The following is a 17,506-nucleotide window of genomic DNA, read 5'->3' as shown; positions in this document are numbered from 1 at the left end:
GGAAACACCCAATACACCTTTTGTTGCATTGCTTTACTTCACAACTTGATTCATACTTGTATGTGTAGATAGACCTGTTACCATTCACAGACTTTTTATGTCACAATGCAGGTGGCATTATATAGTATACAACTTACAAGAGAAGGTTTACAGTTTCTATAACATTTTAGTGGACTTTCAATAACACACTGACTCAATGGGAGTCATTAAAATCAATATGAAGTAAAATTAAAATCAGAACTTGCAGCTTTGAACATAAAATTAGAGCAGACAAAATGGTATTGTTATGATTTATTTCAATAAAGAATTGGACAGTTTGAGAACAATATGATTTGTAAAACAATAACAGAAAATCACAACAAAGAACAGGACAGAAGGTCTAGTGCTGTCTTTCATCAAATCTTTCAGATCTCTCTTTGGTTAGAGACAACTTGTCATCCAGACTAAACACAAGAATACCCAGTAATATTGACACCTGTTTAAGATATCATCAATAGGTTATAGTTATTTTCAGCTGTGATATTTATCAGAATTATTTCTACCTGACAAATCTTGAGATTATCTGAAAAGAGTATGTTTGCCTTTGAAGAGTAAGTAATTGTAGTTGGACATTTCAAGATATCAATACTGAAGTGCACAATACCACTTCAAATCCTAAGACAAAGATTTGGACAAGATTTGGTTGAAGATTTCATTTATTTTATTTTGTAAACCTAGTCATAAGTCACTCTATATTCTTCCACTGTGGTGCTTGTTTTTTGACCTTATCCCTTTCTTGATCCATCATTGTGGTGTTGTCATGGAGATACTTACTTAAGGATTTAAATTCCAAATTCTCATCATGTTTTCTGTGAATGAATGCAATAAGTGAGTAGTTTTGACATTCAGGTATATGCTATAGGTAAAGAGAAGTCATTAAGCATGTAATCTGTGAGCATTAGTCACCCAGTAACTTGAATGCTAGCTGTGTCAGTGATTTCTTTGCATTTCAAGCTGTCTATCAAACAGGCTTTATAAGTTTATGCTAATTTGCACTTGACTGCCATGAACTCCTGTGGTTGATTCTAGCAAAGCTCTAAGTTGAGGTAGTGACAGTAGCCATCATAATACATATACACTGTGGTAGGGTATGAACCAATGAACTGAAGGATAGCTAGATGGTTACTACATTTTAACCTGTACTTTAGTCAACATTCTGTTGACAACCACTGTACCAGTGCAGATTTATCCGTTCAGCCCACTTCTATTGAATATCAATGACATTAAAAGAACGAACAAAACACTGCCTCTGCATACTTGCAAACTACAGAAAAGGGTATAACAGAACACAGGAAGAAATTTGAGTGGGTGCCAACAACAACTACTTTGCATAAGACTACATTGGCATCATGTTCTGGAAAGGAATGTGAAGGACTTATTGTTCTGGTTGATATTTAACCAGGCCTGGGAAGGATGAATACCTGTTTCCAAAAGAAATACAAAGGAATAAAAAAAGAGAATAGACTTGACTCAGTAGGAACATGGATTACATTCTTTTATTACCCTTCATTCTCTAGAATTTAGCAGATCTATTTGACCACAATCAGTGTCCTACAAACTGCACTATAACAAATTCATAATAATGTTATTAGAGAAATTGTAGTCAAGTTGATATGTGGCAAGTTTTGATGATTGTGTCTGTAGAACAGCTGTGATTTGTTGATTTGTTGTGTCTCAACTACTGAATTATGTAAACTGGTGAGATAGCTACATAACATGTAGACATAGATTGTGGATGGCTGGTGTCTACATATCATGGAACTTTTTTCTGTAAACAGAGAAGGACTAAATATATCATGGTTTACCAGTTATATTTAGTTAACATATGGTAGAAGAATAATCCAATGTGCCTATATTTTGTTGTGATATTGAAAATAGATCATGCCTTGAGTAAATATATAGTTGTGAGAAGTAATTCAGTTATATTTTTCGACCTCTGTACCTTTGCTGAGAGATGAATTAATTTTAGTGTTTGTCTAGAACTAAGGGCGTATGGCAATGACAGAGTCTGTATATCTTAAATAATATGAACATTTGAATTGTAGGAGCACCGTGGTATGGTGAATGAAACCAGAACCCTGCCTTCACCTAGGATACTGAGTTGAAAAGTGTCCTCTTACAGTTTTGGCATCAAAAGATGCAAGATGTGTGAATTTATGTCTGTATTCACTGTTGTACTAATAAAAGGTCCTTTAATATGTAGCTTTGGGGTCACAATTATGAAACTTTGTGTCAGTTTAGTAATACTATCCAAAAGAAACAGAAACCCTGACCTGGCCATGGGAACACAACCTGATCTAGCTTGGAAAGAGTGTGAGAGAAATAAATGATGCCAGAAAAAGACTAAGGAAAGGTTTCACAATTTCCTTTCACTCTGAATAATGTAAAATACTTGACAGAAAGCAAGAGATGGTAGAGTACATTTGTTGAACATCATACATATTAGTAAGTTATAAAAGATATGGTGAAACTGATATTTTGATAATAAATGCAATTCTTGGTACCTGGAATAGCATTTTACCTCATGTTACAGAGTTATTATGAAAGGAAAAATATCAATTTGCATATTATAGCATGTATGTGTAGCATGTTGAACAGAAGACATGGTGTTGACAAAGAATTCAAATGATTTGCTATTTTCCCTGTGATGCACTTGGGTAGTAAAATTCTATTTCTAGTAATGAATATTGAATTATAGTTCAAGGTAGAATATTCATGCTAACTTACACTGTCTGTCAGTTTATATTTAAATCCTGTTTCTCGTGCTACCAGCTCCTGCATCATGTATATCCTATGATATTTGAACCGTGTCTGTAAGGGTCAGACTAGAACAAGTACACCTACTGATCCATGTAAAAACAATCAAAAATGATGTTGCCTGGATTGTTTGATAGATCTATCAGTGATGCAATTTCTGTCTGAAATGTATCTACACTATCACTTTTCAAAACATGTAAACAGCTAGAAAGAGAGTTGGCTCCATGATTTATTAAACAGCATGTGTAGGTTAAAATAATGTGGAGTTCCAGTTGTTGATTTGTATGTACTATAAATTGTGTATTTTGTGTAAATTGCCTGCAGCTGTAAATGATTTATATTGATACTAACAGCAAGGTAGTCTAGAAGGACATGTAGTTACCGGCTGCACTATCTCTCACAAAAGGTTGAAGTGTCAATGAATTTTCTCATGATTTAAATGAAAAATGCATACCATGGGGAATATTGATATTAGAAAGTGTATGATAAATTGAGTATTTAAGAACAGAGCTGTGGGAGTTGTAATCATACCACAGGATTGCATTATACATTGTTGGACATAATGGAGAGGGCAAAATGAGTTCATTTGTGTGAATGAGGCTAAATTTAGGCACATTTTCAGGTTTTCCTATTAATGAATGATATAATAGTACTATGTATTGATTGTGGTGGATTACTGATTTCATCACTTGAAATTGGACCTAAATTGTGAACACATTATTTAATTGTCCTAAAGGATTATTTGTATGGGCAACTTAAATGTTTAAGATAGGTGCAGAAAAAAATCACTTCTTATCAGGCATCACACAAAGATAGAATATATTTTTGACAGGTATGATAAAATTAAATGGTTTTGATTGACCCTTAGTGACACTCTCATAAAAAAAAAATTGTTGGAAGGTATATAATGTCTAGCCTCATGGGTTGTAAGTCATTCATGCAGTACACTCACAAGAATTTTCTTCATTACCTTCTGTGGGAGGTCATGTAAGATTGTGCATGCATGAATACTTTGATTGGTAGGGCCAGTTCAGTGCACCCATTAGGCATTTGAATGATCCATGACTTGCTGACCAATGAAAAGGTGCGTTTTCTAATGAGGCCCTGCTGGGGGAAGTAAATTGAACCTTGGTTCTAAGTATGACCTGAAAGCTAAGTGTAGACAAGGTTTTAATTGTCAGTCAAGGAGATATGAAACAAGATGGTGACATACTGTCTCAGTCTGGTTATCAAGTAAAGCTTGGTGATTCATACATGTACTGCCTAAAACATGCGGGTACAGAAATAATAATGATTGCATCTATCAAATGTCTGTTTGTAATGTTTTTTATACTCTGAAGTGTCCTTCATTGCTGGCAGTATTTCTAACAATGCAGGTCATTATAGTTTATATATAGTAGGTATACAAGTATATTTAGATGCATGCATGCTACATTTCACTTTCCCCCTCGTAATGGATTCAGCACTGTATGTAGATGGTGTTTGGTGTATTTTTACCATCAGTGATGACAACAGCTACAGTATTAGTAGAGATGGTTTAATTACAGATGATAATATGGCTGAGTGGTTACCAGCTGCCAGTACATTACCTACATATGTTACTATTAAACCTTTTTGATATGCAGTTATGAGTGGATTTTTAATCTCTTTATCTATTGGTCAGATCAATGTATTTGAAGGAATGGTCAGTTTTATGAAAGTGACAATGAAAAAGAACAGAATATTCAGTTGGTATTCAGAGGTAGCATTTCAGTGTATAACACTCTAAGGCCTTTTTACGATAACTAAAACTTCTACAGGGATATCAATTTTTTTTAAATTCAGTATTTGGTGAATGAAGTATTTTTTGCATTAAGGCCAAATTAAAAAAGTTTTTTGTTCCGGTTACCTGACCCCACCTAGTTTTTCGCGCCACCCCTAAACTTTTTTTTTACATATTCAAGAAAAAAAAAGAAAAGCGTGAAAATTGTGAAGTCTTGCAAGAAATAGTCGATGCAGAAACTGGGATCAACTGAAAAAGACAATATAAAACTGTTCTTCCAATCTGTAATGGATGTACATCTGATGAGAAGAAGCCAATAACACAGAGACCATATGGAAAACAACAGAAAAACATAACTACCTGAACTAGACACTCGCATATATGGACAAAAATAAAATAAAAAATAAAATAAAAAATCTACCTACCCCACCTATTTTAAAATAGAATATAATCGGAACCACACAATTTTTTTATGCCTAATCATGAATAAAGTCTGCAACAAGAGTCATGTTTTAGCTGTACTATAAATACCTACATTCAAGCCAAAATGGGTGTTGTTTGTTAAATGGGGTGAGCTGGAGGACAACCAGAAAAACACACCTGAAGCGTAATGAGAAAATGTCAAACGTGGGTGCATTGTGTAAGTACACAATAGAGATAGTGTTCTTTAATAGTTATAGCAAGCTGTTATCCATATTTGGAAAACCCAGTCTGGCTATAGTAATTTCAAAGTTTAGGTCAGCACGCTGCCAGTACAGTTTTGTGAATGCTGTACAGAGTGTTTGATGCATTGGAAGGTCATTGTTATACTTGAGTATGATCATATATCAGGTTATTAAGGCAAATAAAGATTTAATGAGAGCCAAGTCATGTGTAAAAGAAATATATATATATATCACACACAGCAAGGCATAACATCAAAACAACCCATTAATTTATGACTACATAGTGTGATATAAAACCATCATACTGCAACTTTGACCAGGTTACTTTCTTCCCTACATTGGGCTCATGATAAGACAGTCAAATATTTGACGTTGGGAAGTCCAGGTGCCTTAGGCCAATGATAATAGCTTTATTTGTTAAAGAAGTTAAGTTATTTGTTGTCAAGTCATAACTTAACATTGTGTGACATGTTGATACTGATTCTAAGGTCATACTGATCAAGATCAAAAATGCTGTCAATGTCAATCTTGCTGATCTCATTTGTGGTCAACGCCATCCTGTACATGTGTGTAGTTGCTAGGTATATGTTCACATAGTTTACACCTCTAACATTTAAGACTTTATTCATCATGATGTAATACACTATGCATTATTTACATAGAATTATCATCACAGATCAAACACTGTTCATATAAAGTTTGGTCTAGTGGTCGATTCTAATATCAGATTACAGAATATTCTTTGAAACATATGAAAGGAACAATATTTTATTTAAATACTGTACCTAAAGCAATGTTTATATTGGTTCCTGGACAGATACTAAATTCTGAAGGGGAAGCATTTATCCATCTGAAAGTAGGTTGGTTTGAAAGCGAGAAGTGATATTTTCACTTTAATATCTACCAAGGCAATGTCATCCACTTGTATCTACTGATTATATGTAAAAAGGTCTAAGTTGATAATAACTACTAATCAATCATCTGTATGAAATGGAAAGACAATAGTATGTGTTTTCACACTTCTGGTAGCAGCATGTGTGGGCTTTACTATTACTAAAGGGCATTGGTAACAGTACTGCAACCAATCATTTTGATATCTATGGTCAGGCAAAAACATACCAGTACCTTGTCCAAAGCCTACAGCAAAGTACATACAAACATTCATGGATATAACTAGACAAACTTTTGTGTTCACCCTGATAATTTCAATAAAATTTGGTGTGTGGAGACAAATTAGGACAGTCTCATGGGGCCTTGGTTAGCCAACCTGAACTCTTCAATCTTGGCCAGTCAAAGACGATATATATGAAGGTCCAGTGTGAATATCTGTGTTATTGTTGTAAGTAATATCAGCCTTGAAACATACACCAATGTTTTATTACAGGCAGTTCATGTAGAATTACTTGTAAAGAGATTATGCCAATATTCTGGTAAATTTGATAGTCTTGTCTAATGCTTCCTGAATGTTGTATTTTACGAAGGGCAGTTAAACCTGGTTTAACCCTTTCACCACCAATGGCCTCATGGGATTGTGTGTTGTCCACCAGCCCCCTCACTAACATAATGTGAGAGTGAGTGTGGTGTAATCAAACTGATATAAAAATATTTAGAGTTGCTTATTTTTTAAAAATAAGGTATCATTTGAATGGAAAATAAATTGTCTACATCATAGTAGCAAATACATAAATTCAAATATCACACACATAACCGAAATATGGATTAATGTAATAAAATATTAATAAAACAAGCATAGGTTGTTTATTTATTGACATATCACAAATAAACAAAATATCTATATTACAAACAAAATTCAAATTACCAACATTTATGTTCCTACAAAACTTCTGTATACTGGTTAAATGGTCAAAATCGGCGAAAATTTGTCAGAAAATGTTATTATTAGTCGTAATAAATTTGAACGAAAATAATTAACGGCTCACTAATCCAATTACGACGCAATAGTCAGCCCCACACCGGCAATCAAAGGGACAAAAATATCTGAAGTCGTCGCCCCAATACCTTCTGAAAAATCAGTTTGTGTAATTATATATCATTATTTGACAGAACAACAAAAAATTATCACCAAATTTATCCTCAAAATCAGTAAAAAATGCCCCCAAGTTGGTAGTTTACGAGTCCGAATCGGGACGCCATCGTGACGCTTTTCGCCGACATGTTTACCCACAAAAGCAAATCTGCAGTCGGGACTTTGAAGTTACGTTGCGATAATCTGATCCTTCCATATACTGCATCGAGTTCACGCAGCCATCTCCTTGTATAAAACATCGTATTCATAGTCAAAATTGAGTGGAAATTTCTACGAACAGCACCTTTATTTACATTGCAAACGATGTTAGGGGAGACAGATTTTGCCTCAGCGATGTTGAAATTTGAATTTTACATTGAAAAACTCGCGTAAAAAATCCGATCGGAAAATCGCCCATATCACGAGTAAGTTTCCCTCCACTGACCTCTACACACTGAGCTAATACAAATACAAGTCATTATTGAGGCGTAACAAAAAGAAATAAAACCAAAATAATCCACTATATAGCCCAAAATTACCCCCAGAACGTTAGCATGGGCGTCGGCACGGTCACAAGATTGCGTAAATTTGAACGACATTCAAAAATTCAACCGTAAACTGCCGTCGGCAGCTCACACGGCCTTAGCGGGAATTTGATGCTTACATACAAGTACAATGTGTTCCCATAGCTAAAAACTTGTATTCAACGATGTATTTCAAGTCAAATTCTGTCGAAATATCCAAAGATAGTGACATAATTTATATCGTAGGCCATGTTATGAGAGCCGTTAATTACTTCCGCCATGTTGAAATTCGATTTCGTGAGCGAAAAACGCACAAAAAATTACGATCGCTCGTCATTTGGATCGTACTCGAGATACCGTTCACTGTCATGCTTTCAAAATGGCTGTGTAGATAAACAAGGCTAATACGCATGTGTGGAACTAGTTATGGCAGCAATTTTTGCAGCAATAGCTGCCGTTAAACGGCATAACGGCGAGGTAGGTGAATGAACTTTGGCGTTCCCGCAATAGCGGGAATTGGTGGGCGCCCTAGAGCGTTCCCGCAATAGCGGGAATTGGTGGTGAAAGGGTTAAAATCAAATAACATTTTCAAAAATTCAAACTCTAAAAGCAAGAAATCCTCAGAGACCAATGATGACAACATCTCCAATGTAAACCTTAGTTCAGTTGAGCATTATGTCCTGGTGTGTGATGTAGTGAAATTAATGAAACATGTCACTTAATAACTCAGCCTGTATAAATTCATATTTGTGTGCATTTGCAGTCTTAGCATAGAGTCTGAGTCATCCACTATTGCAAATTTTCTGCATGACTGCACAGCTGCTGAGAGTAAATTTTAAATGGCTAATCTCAGAGATAGAATGAACATTTGATGTAATAGAAATTTTTCTTGTATGAATTTATTATAGGATATCCTACAACAGCTAATTGTGATGAGTCTACCAAATATACTGTTGATTTCCCGAGAGCCAGAAAGTGAACAAAGTGTGCAAGAACTCCATAAATTACTATTGCTGATGCTGGGATGTGCTGTACAGTGTGAAAGGAAGGAGATATTTATTGAAAAAATTAAACAGCTGGACATCGATGTTCAACATGCTATTGTTGGTCATATTCAAGAGGTATGGTAATATTGGAAGTATGTCTCATCACAGTCATAATCATAATCTCCAATTCAGATTTAGTGAGAGAGAGCATCCCACCCCATTTTATGTGTAGCTGATAGTCATAATCATAATCTCCAATTCAGACTTAGTGAGAAAGAGTATCCCACCCCATTTTATGTGTAGCTGATAGTCATAATCATAATCTCCAATTCAGATTTAGTGAGAGAGAGTATCCCACCCCATTTTATGTGTAGCTGATAGTCATAATCATAATCTCCAATTCAGATTTAGTGAGAGAGAGTATCCCACCCCATTTTATGTGTAGCTGATAGTCATAATCATAATCTCCAATTCAGATTTAGTGAGATAGAGTATCCCACCCCATTTTATGTGTAGCTGATAGTCATAATCATAATCTCCAATTCAGACTTAGTGAGAGAGAGTATCCCACCCCATTTTATGTGTAGCTGATAGTCATAATCATAATCTCCAATTCAGACTTAGTGAGATAGAGTATCCCACCCCATTTTATGTGTAGCTGATAGTCATAATCATAATCTCCAATTCAGACTTAGTGAGAGAGAGCATCCCACCCCATTTTATGTGTAGCTGATAGTCATAATCATAATCTCCAATTCAGACTTAGTGAGATAGAGTATCCCACCCCATTTTATGTGTAGCTGATAGTCATAATCATAATCTCCAATTCAGACTTAGTGAGAAAGAGTATCCCACCCCATTTTATGTGTAGCTGATAGTCATAATCATAATCTCCAATTCAGACTTAGTGAGAAAGAGTATCCCACCCCATTTTATGTGTAGGCGATAGTCATAATCATAATCTCCAATTCAGACTTAGTGAGAAAGAGTATCCCACCCCATTTTATGTGTAGCTGATAGTCATAATCATAATCTCCAATTCAGACTTAGTGAGATAGAGTATCCCACCCCATTTTATGTGTAGGCGATAGTCATAATCATAATCTCCAATTCAGACTTAGTGAGATAGAGTATCCCACCCCATTTTATGTGTAGCTGATAGTCATAATCATAATCTCCAATTCAGACTTAGTGAGAAAGAGACCATTCAATCCCATTCATGTGTAGCTGACAGTCATATGTCACATTGCTAGGCATTATTCAGGCTTCCGACAGCAATATTTTATTCCTGATTCTGAATCCCTCAGGGTAATTGATGACTGCTGGAGTCATCATGGCTAGACAACAGTTGTATATTATGGCAATGTCTTGGGGAAAATTAATGAATTTAGTTATTCTGTGAATATTTACATGTATCATTATTTCTGCAGTGTATTAAAAGATAAATGACAAATAGACTACTCAGTTGATCCCACCTCATTTTCACCCCTCACCCCCTCCCTCTGTAAACAGTTGAATATGAAAACTACTACAGTTTACTGTTTCAGTGTGTGGTGTACATGTCCTTAATTAAATACCATTGAGTTGTGAAGATATGTGTTTAAATGAAAGTGCTTTCTAGAATTATGAATATATGAAATGGCCACTGTCTGACTTTTGAGACATTGATTCAATATATTTTCCTTTCCCATAAGTTAGTGAAAGTATAGTTACTGTCATTTCCTTTTTATACAATACATCAGAACCTTGTAAACTTTATGGGCGTCTCATCCACTGCCATTCAATGAGTTCTTTTGTTCAGATACACATGAAGGCAGAGGTCAGTGTGCCTTGTCAAAGGTTGTTGCAATGAAACAAGAAAGGCTTTCATGTGTGTTTTTCTGTACGGTTACTATTGTAAGGCCTACAGCTCATAGCAGTTCCCATTGATTTTGTCAGAACACACCTAAATTGTTTGTAAGGGGTATAGCAGTATTGCTTTGTTCATAACATGTACTACCAGCCCACAAACAGGGTCAAAACATAATTAATATGCCAGCTGGCCTTCAGACTATTTGTTTGTCCACTACTGCCCTTAAAGTAATAAGTTATAAAACGCTGCATATCTCATGGATAGCAAGAATGAGAAACTGCTAAATGAGGATTGAAGTACCAATCCATTCTTGAATGATGAAATACATGCTGTATGTCATGTATGAAGGAGACAGTAGTTCGTAGTAGATACTCCATGTATGTGTGGAAAAGATTTAAGTTGATCCTTTGGACTTTGAATAAGCCAAATATCCTGAAGCTGTCTCTGCTGTGGTACTGAGAATAAATATTAGATAACACTTGGCAAAGCAATGTGTATGTCCCACACAAAGTCAGACCTTTCATTTCAAAATATAAATATTTTTACCCATTGTTCAAAGTTTACTCAGCAGAATAGCAATCAATCAGCATTGTTTCTGAGTAAAGACCATGATATTGCATAGCAATTGTAGCATGCTTGGTTGTCAAGGTCAACAAAAATGATAAGGGTATACTCAAGACTGAGGTTGTCAAGTGAGCTGTGCTTCAAAAACAAATCCTTTGACTTGCTAACAGTTTATATTTAGTAAGTTGTGATATCCAACTACACAAGATATATTCTGTCAAAGGTGAATTGAATACGAACATCTAGAAATAAATACCTTTCCTTTATAAACTATATCTAATGGTCTATAAGATATGACACATCCATGTCACAGTGTCAGCTACCACTCAGGTAAGAAGCCTAATAGGGCTGAGCAATGTGACATTTCTTACAATGGTGTAGAAATCTGATAGAGCTGAGCAACATGATGTATCTTACAAGGGTTGAGAAGTCTGATAGGGCTGAGCAACACAGTGTATCTTACAAGGGTTTAGAAGTCTGATAGGGCTGAGCAACACAGTGTATCTTACAAGGGTTTAGAAGTCTGATAGGGCTGAGCAACACAAAGTTTCTTACAGTCTATATCTAAGTGTGTATTGCAAATACCTTGCAGTCTTCACTTCCAAAGTCTATTTATTTATTTGTAGTTACATTTTGAAAAGAATTCTCATTAAATCTTCACCACTCTTACTCCACCTTTTACTATAATGATTTCAAGAAGGGAAAGGAGTCATTTTCCATCTCCAATTTCTTTAGCATAATTCTACCTTCTTAGAAAAGCTCAACAGAAGCTATGAAATCATTGACTGTGTCATTGTTCCAACAAAACTTGCACATCAGCCCAATGTGCCCTGGAGAAATTCAATGTAATATAATTTTATCACTGAGGTTTTGCTTATCCATGATCAATTTCCCACAAGTGATCTACAAATGTGAAGGAAAAGAATTGATTTTGAATTAAAACGGAAGATTGAGAGTCCATTGTCATTTTGTGATCAAGCATGTCAGATTGGTTGGTTTTCAAATTATTCTACGTGGCTACCCAAGGGAAGGAAGGGGAGATTAGAAAAGGGGATCACAAAGGTGATTTTACTATTGGTTAACCTGCTACAGTGCTAGTTTAATACAAGGATTCAGACAATATGTCATCTTGTCATCTTTTTGTTTTTCACCTTTACAACCTAGCTTAGGGTTATGCAAACCTATAGTGCATACTAATACCACTTTGATTAATAGTGCTACTGATGTGTTGTCCCTGGAGTTGACCTCTTTCTTTTAATGCTTCAATTTTCTCTGTTTCCATGGTAATAGCGAGGTTTCTTGTTGTCAATCAAAGTAGTGTGAAAAGCAAAGCATTGAAGGATCATTACATTAGCCTTCAATTATGATTAGTATATCAAACACAAAACCTGTTTTTAAAAAATAAGGCAAATTTTATATATTGCAATCCTTAATTTATATCATAAACTATGTATTTTGTTTTGTTTGTTTTATAATTTTGGGATTTCTTTTCTGGTTAAAATTTTCAACCAAAAATAGGGACTCTAAAAGGAATTTGACACAATTGTCACAGGAGTCTGAATGTGATTGCTAAAAATAAAGTGATTTACATGATGTCAGCTTTTTAATGGTTATTTTTTATTGCTTTATGATTTCTGTGGTTTTAATAGTTTAGTCATTAATCTATGATTTCTGTGGTTTTAATAGTTTAGTCACGAATCAGTTTAGGAATATAACATATGGGATGAAATGAGGTTTTTTTAAAAGATCATGTATTGTGTATATCCCTGTCATGAATATGACAAAATATCAAGTAATGTTTATAATAATGTTGAAAGGAGTGTACATTCACATTTGTGTTACCATGGATGGCATTTTATTGTTTTGTTTAATACTTTATTTACAAAATAGATATAATGCATGTATTGAATTTTATAATGTAAAGGTTATATAGACAGTAAGTATAGGAGGAATAGGTGCAATTGAATTATAGGGAAGAGTCAGGTTATTTTTAAACACAAATAGTTGTATCTCTATCTCAACAACTAATTATGTTCAGGCCGTTTGTCTGTGATAATGGTAGGTGGTTATATTCCTAGATCAAATGATAAATAATTTACAAGGTATTACAAATGTATATTAAGTTCAGACTATGTTAACAGTTCAAGGTGGCACCATTTCACTTGCATGTCAGCCATACAAATATATAGGGCGTGTCATTGAGTTGTAAACAATATAGGCAATTAGTACTGACACTGACAGTGTGTATGTATGTGTGTCAGCAGTCCTGGCACTTCAACTTTGTGTGTGTCACCCTTAACTGTCATATTGACATGATTGATGATGTTTCGTTTTTCCCCACAGATAACAGATAATACTGGTAATGTATTCTGTATGCAATGGAGTGAACTAACAGAGATCCCAGCTGAACAGTTGGATGCACTGGCAAGGAATATGTTTGAACATCTCAAGAGAGTAGTCAAAGAGAGAGATGACTATGCAGAGGTAAAGGGATGAATAAAGTCAAGTAAATCAGAGTAGTCAAAGTGAGATATGACTATGGAGAGGTAAAGGGATGAATAAAGTCAATTAAATCAGAGTAGTCAAAGAGATATGACTATGCAGAGGTAAAGGGATGAATAAAGTCAATTAAATCAGAGTAGTCAAAGAGATATGACTATGCAGAGGTAAAGGGATGAATAAAGTCAATTAAAACTGAGATGACTGCAGAGGTAAAGGGATGAATAAAGTCAATTAAAACTGAGTTGCCAAAGTGAGATATGACTATGCAGAGGTAAAGGGATGAATAAAGTCAATTAAATCTGACTAGTCGAAGAGATATGACTATGCAGAGGTAAAGGGATGAATAAAGTCAATTAAAACTGAGTTGCCAAAGTGAGATATGACTATGCAGAGGTTAAGGGATGAATAAAGTCAATTAAATCTGACTAGTCGAAGAGAGAGGGAGAGGGAGAGGGAGATGACGTGACATGACATGAGTGTACAGGTAAATGGATGAATAAAGTCAATTAAAACTGACGCCAACATCATGATGTGAGGGAGAATACATCAAATTCAAGTCCCATCTAATACCCATATACAAATTCACTGATAGTCCTCTAGTTACCTGTCTATGGTTGCACAGAATACAAATATGTCATAGTACTTTTTTTCTTCGTTTTTATTTTATCTCAAATGAGATCCAAGTCAAATCACTTGGCAGCCAAAATTCTCAGATTTATTTTGTACGCCTTGTAATTAAATCCAGTTGAAAGTGGTAGACAAATTTTCAGTGTAAAAGAAGTCCTTGAAAATAAGGTGTTTCACAATACCACCTTACCAGACATTTGAGTTGAACACAGTAAATTTGATCAGATTAATTAAACTACAAAAGAGTAATGCATGGCAGCTGTTTAATATATGAAATGTAATATTTGACTTTTTATGTCATACAAACCATTGGAAGAAAGGCATGAATAATAATATGTGTGATGCATTGTGATGTGTGACCGTAGTGTAATTTGATTAGTAAATGATTGAAAACTGTAACAGTATGTACCTAGTGCTTGATTCTATAAATGTAGGAGGTGGCTGAAATTAGGGTATGTTAGGAATGTGTTGGTAACATAGCACCATTAATATGTAGGTGGGTAGAATTATCTTATAAACATGAGATGACATTTCAATAAAGAGAGGCCCATCAAATTGTTCCAATTTCAACATCAATCTTCAGTAATTAAAACATTGATTCAATATTTCAAAATTATTTTTAAGATAGCAACAACAATATGTAGATGTCTGTAGTTATCTTGCAAAGGTAAATTGACAGTTTGATGTAGAGTTTGCAGTCAAATGTTCCAATTTCAATATCACACCTTGGTAATTGATAAACAGCTTGAATATGTTAACGTTGATCAAATATTTGATGAGATCTCGGTAATCTTAACAAAAACACTCAACCAGATATCTGCACATAGTAATATATTTGAATGCAATATTTTATCTAGAAAATAGAAGAATTTCATTTATTCAAGAAGTAAATTGTCACCTAGATATGAATCATTACATGACTATTTCTACTAAGTCTTATTTGTTCTCTGCAACACACAAATTACTCCCTGCGGTCTCATAGTCATTCACCTCAAATTGCACCAATCTGTTTACTTGAATGATACCTTTTGAGTATGCTAGTCAGGTGTTGTATAAAAGCCATCCAGGAATCTCCAGGGACTAGAAGTCTCTTTAAAATGCTAAGAGTTGTCTGGTGTACAGCCTTCCTATGAATCAGATTATTTAATCAGATATATGTATGTACATCACATCTAAACTTTAAATGGTACAAGTGAAAGTATGATTAATGATGTGTTTGATAACATCCAAAAACTGTTAATCAAAATTTAATTTTAGAATGTGTGTACCATTGTGGTGATATTGTTCTCATATTGTAGGTGTTTTCTGTCAATCCTCTTATATTGATATTAATGTGGACCAATCTTGTGACGTCATCATTTGTTACAAAACCTTTTGATTCATGATGTGTTGGGATTGGTCATTTTAATAAGATTATAATGAAATCATCTATAAAATACAAAGAGAAAATCATCTAGTTATAGTTTTTATTTTTTGCTATCAGCAGTATGTCCTTGTATTCAGTTGTATACTGCTTGACTACAATTCTTTCCTGTCATATTTGTGTCTGAAATGTAAATGTTGATTTATAACTTCAGGTCATCACAGAACTTAGTCAGGAAAAAGAGTACTTGCACTCCCAGGTAGACATCAATAGACTACCTATCTCACCACCAGCAACACCTGACAAAGACAAACAACACCACATTAGTGTGGAATTAGCAGACACCAAGGCAAAGTTGAGAAGAATGAGGCAAGAATTAGAAGAAAAGAATGAACAATCCATGGAAACCAAAGAAGAGTTGGAACAGTGTAACTTACTTATTCAGAAGCTGAAACAGGAGGTATAGTATTGTGTTTCTATTTGGTGTGCTTTGTAGATACTGTGTTTGGAAGGGAGAATATATAGCAGAGTGAAGACAAGATAACAGCTTCATGACTCAATTCACTTCTGTATGTATTTTCATGCTTATCACTCAGAGCAACTTTCTTTCAGAAATCCCTCGCCTAAAATAGACGATAGATTAAAAGTCTCAGGGAACAAACAGAAGGAACATCTGTTCTTTCATCCGATAGTATTTAATATTTGTCAGCCTACTTCCTTGTTTAATGTACTCAAGGAATAATTCCTCATCAGTGTCTCTCCAGACAGGATGAGAAACGTGAATGAAATAATGATATTGAGTACTATGTACTAAATTGTTGGATATTGTGTATCAAACTAACAGATTTACTTGTTTTTGCAGAATCTTGACCTTACCCAGGATGCAAGGGCAGCCAGAGCCTACAGAGATGAATTAGATGTATTGAAAGAAAAGGCCAGCAAGGTGGATAAATATGAAGGAGAAATCCAGAGGTACAGAGAGAAACTCAATGAAATGGAATACATCAAGAAGAGAATGGAGGTAATGACAACTTGGACACCACAACAAATCTGTAGATTTGGAGTCTTTTTTCATGTCATGTGCATTTCACAGCTAAATTTCTGACTGTTAAGCCCAACACCAAAAGATGCAATTACAAAACTCTGTTCATTGCAGAAGAATTGAAATTGACAAGTAGAATGTGAAAAAAGGAGTGCACCAGTCAGCTGTTTTCTGTACTATAATTGTTGTCATAGCACAAAAGTTATTCTGGAATTAATCTTGCTATTTTTCACCATACTAGGAACTAAGAGAAGACAACCAACTGCTCCATGACACCAAAGCTCTGTTGGAAGAACAGCTAGATGCTTCACATCGGAAGGTGGAAAGGATGGTACAATTGGAAGCTGATGGACTGAGGTTTAAGCAGCAGATATCAGAATTAGAAGAGGTATGGGTAATTTGAAGTGTCACTTAATATAAAAATCATCATTCTACACTATATAGACATTATGTAATTCGCTGTCTCTTTTTCATTGATCGCTTTCTCTAAGTCATCATTTCATATTTGACCTTTGACCCAACTTGATCCTTGTTGGAATTGTTGCATTTAATATGTATTAACCACTCTTAACTGTTTCCTTGCCATTAACAATGCATCCACTTTGTCTAAACCTTCAACGCTTTCTGTCATCCTTTTTGTCAGTCATTATACTTAGTAAAGCACAAAGGACAAGGTAAATGGGACCCAGAGACAGCCGTCGCTGCGTTCCAAAGGGTAAGATCTCTTGGTATGGTAGTCTATGATTCATGGCTCACATCCTGTCTTACTTTGTCACTGTCATGTTAACACTTGAGAT

The 17,506-nt window shown here is 34.8% G+C and overlaps 1 protein-coding gene across 7 annotated transcripts in view; it reads left to right on the top strand.

Moving 5' to 3' along the window:
- LOC144453763 (girdin-like) overlaps positions 1–17,506 on the top strand; it is a 49,103-nt gene that overhangs the window by 11,600 nt on the left and 19,997 nt on the right. For all 7 annotated transcript variants that reach the window (XM_078145113.1, XM_078145112.1, XM_078145110.1 and 4 more), the window contains exons 4-8: positions 8,682–8,894; positions 13,519–13,659; positions 15,882–16,127; positions 16,530–16,688; positions 16,951–17,097. In XM_078145113.1, the coding sequence (XP_078001239.1) occupies positions 8,682–8,894; positions 13,519–13,659; positions 15,882–16,127; positions 16,530–16,688; positions 16,951–17,097 (906 nt within the window). The remainder of the gene's footprint in view (positions 1–8,681; positions 8,895–13,518; positions 13,660–15,881; positions 16,128–16,529; positions 16,689–16,950; positions 17,098–17,506) is intronic.

Source organism: Glandiceps talaboti, chromosome 2 (genome assembly GCF_964340395.1).
Source record: "Glandiceps talaboti chromosome 2, keGlaTala1.1, whole genome shotgun sequence".
Lineage (NCBI taxonomy): Eukaryota > Metazoa > Hemichordata > Enteropneusta > Spengelidae > Glandiceps > Glandiceps talaboti.
The sequence above is the reverse complement of the archived record's forward strand: the minus strand, read 5'-3'. Positions and strand labels throughout refer to the sequence as shown.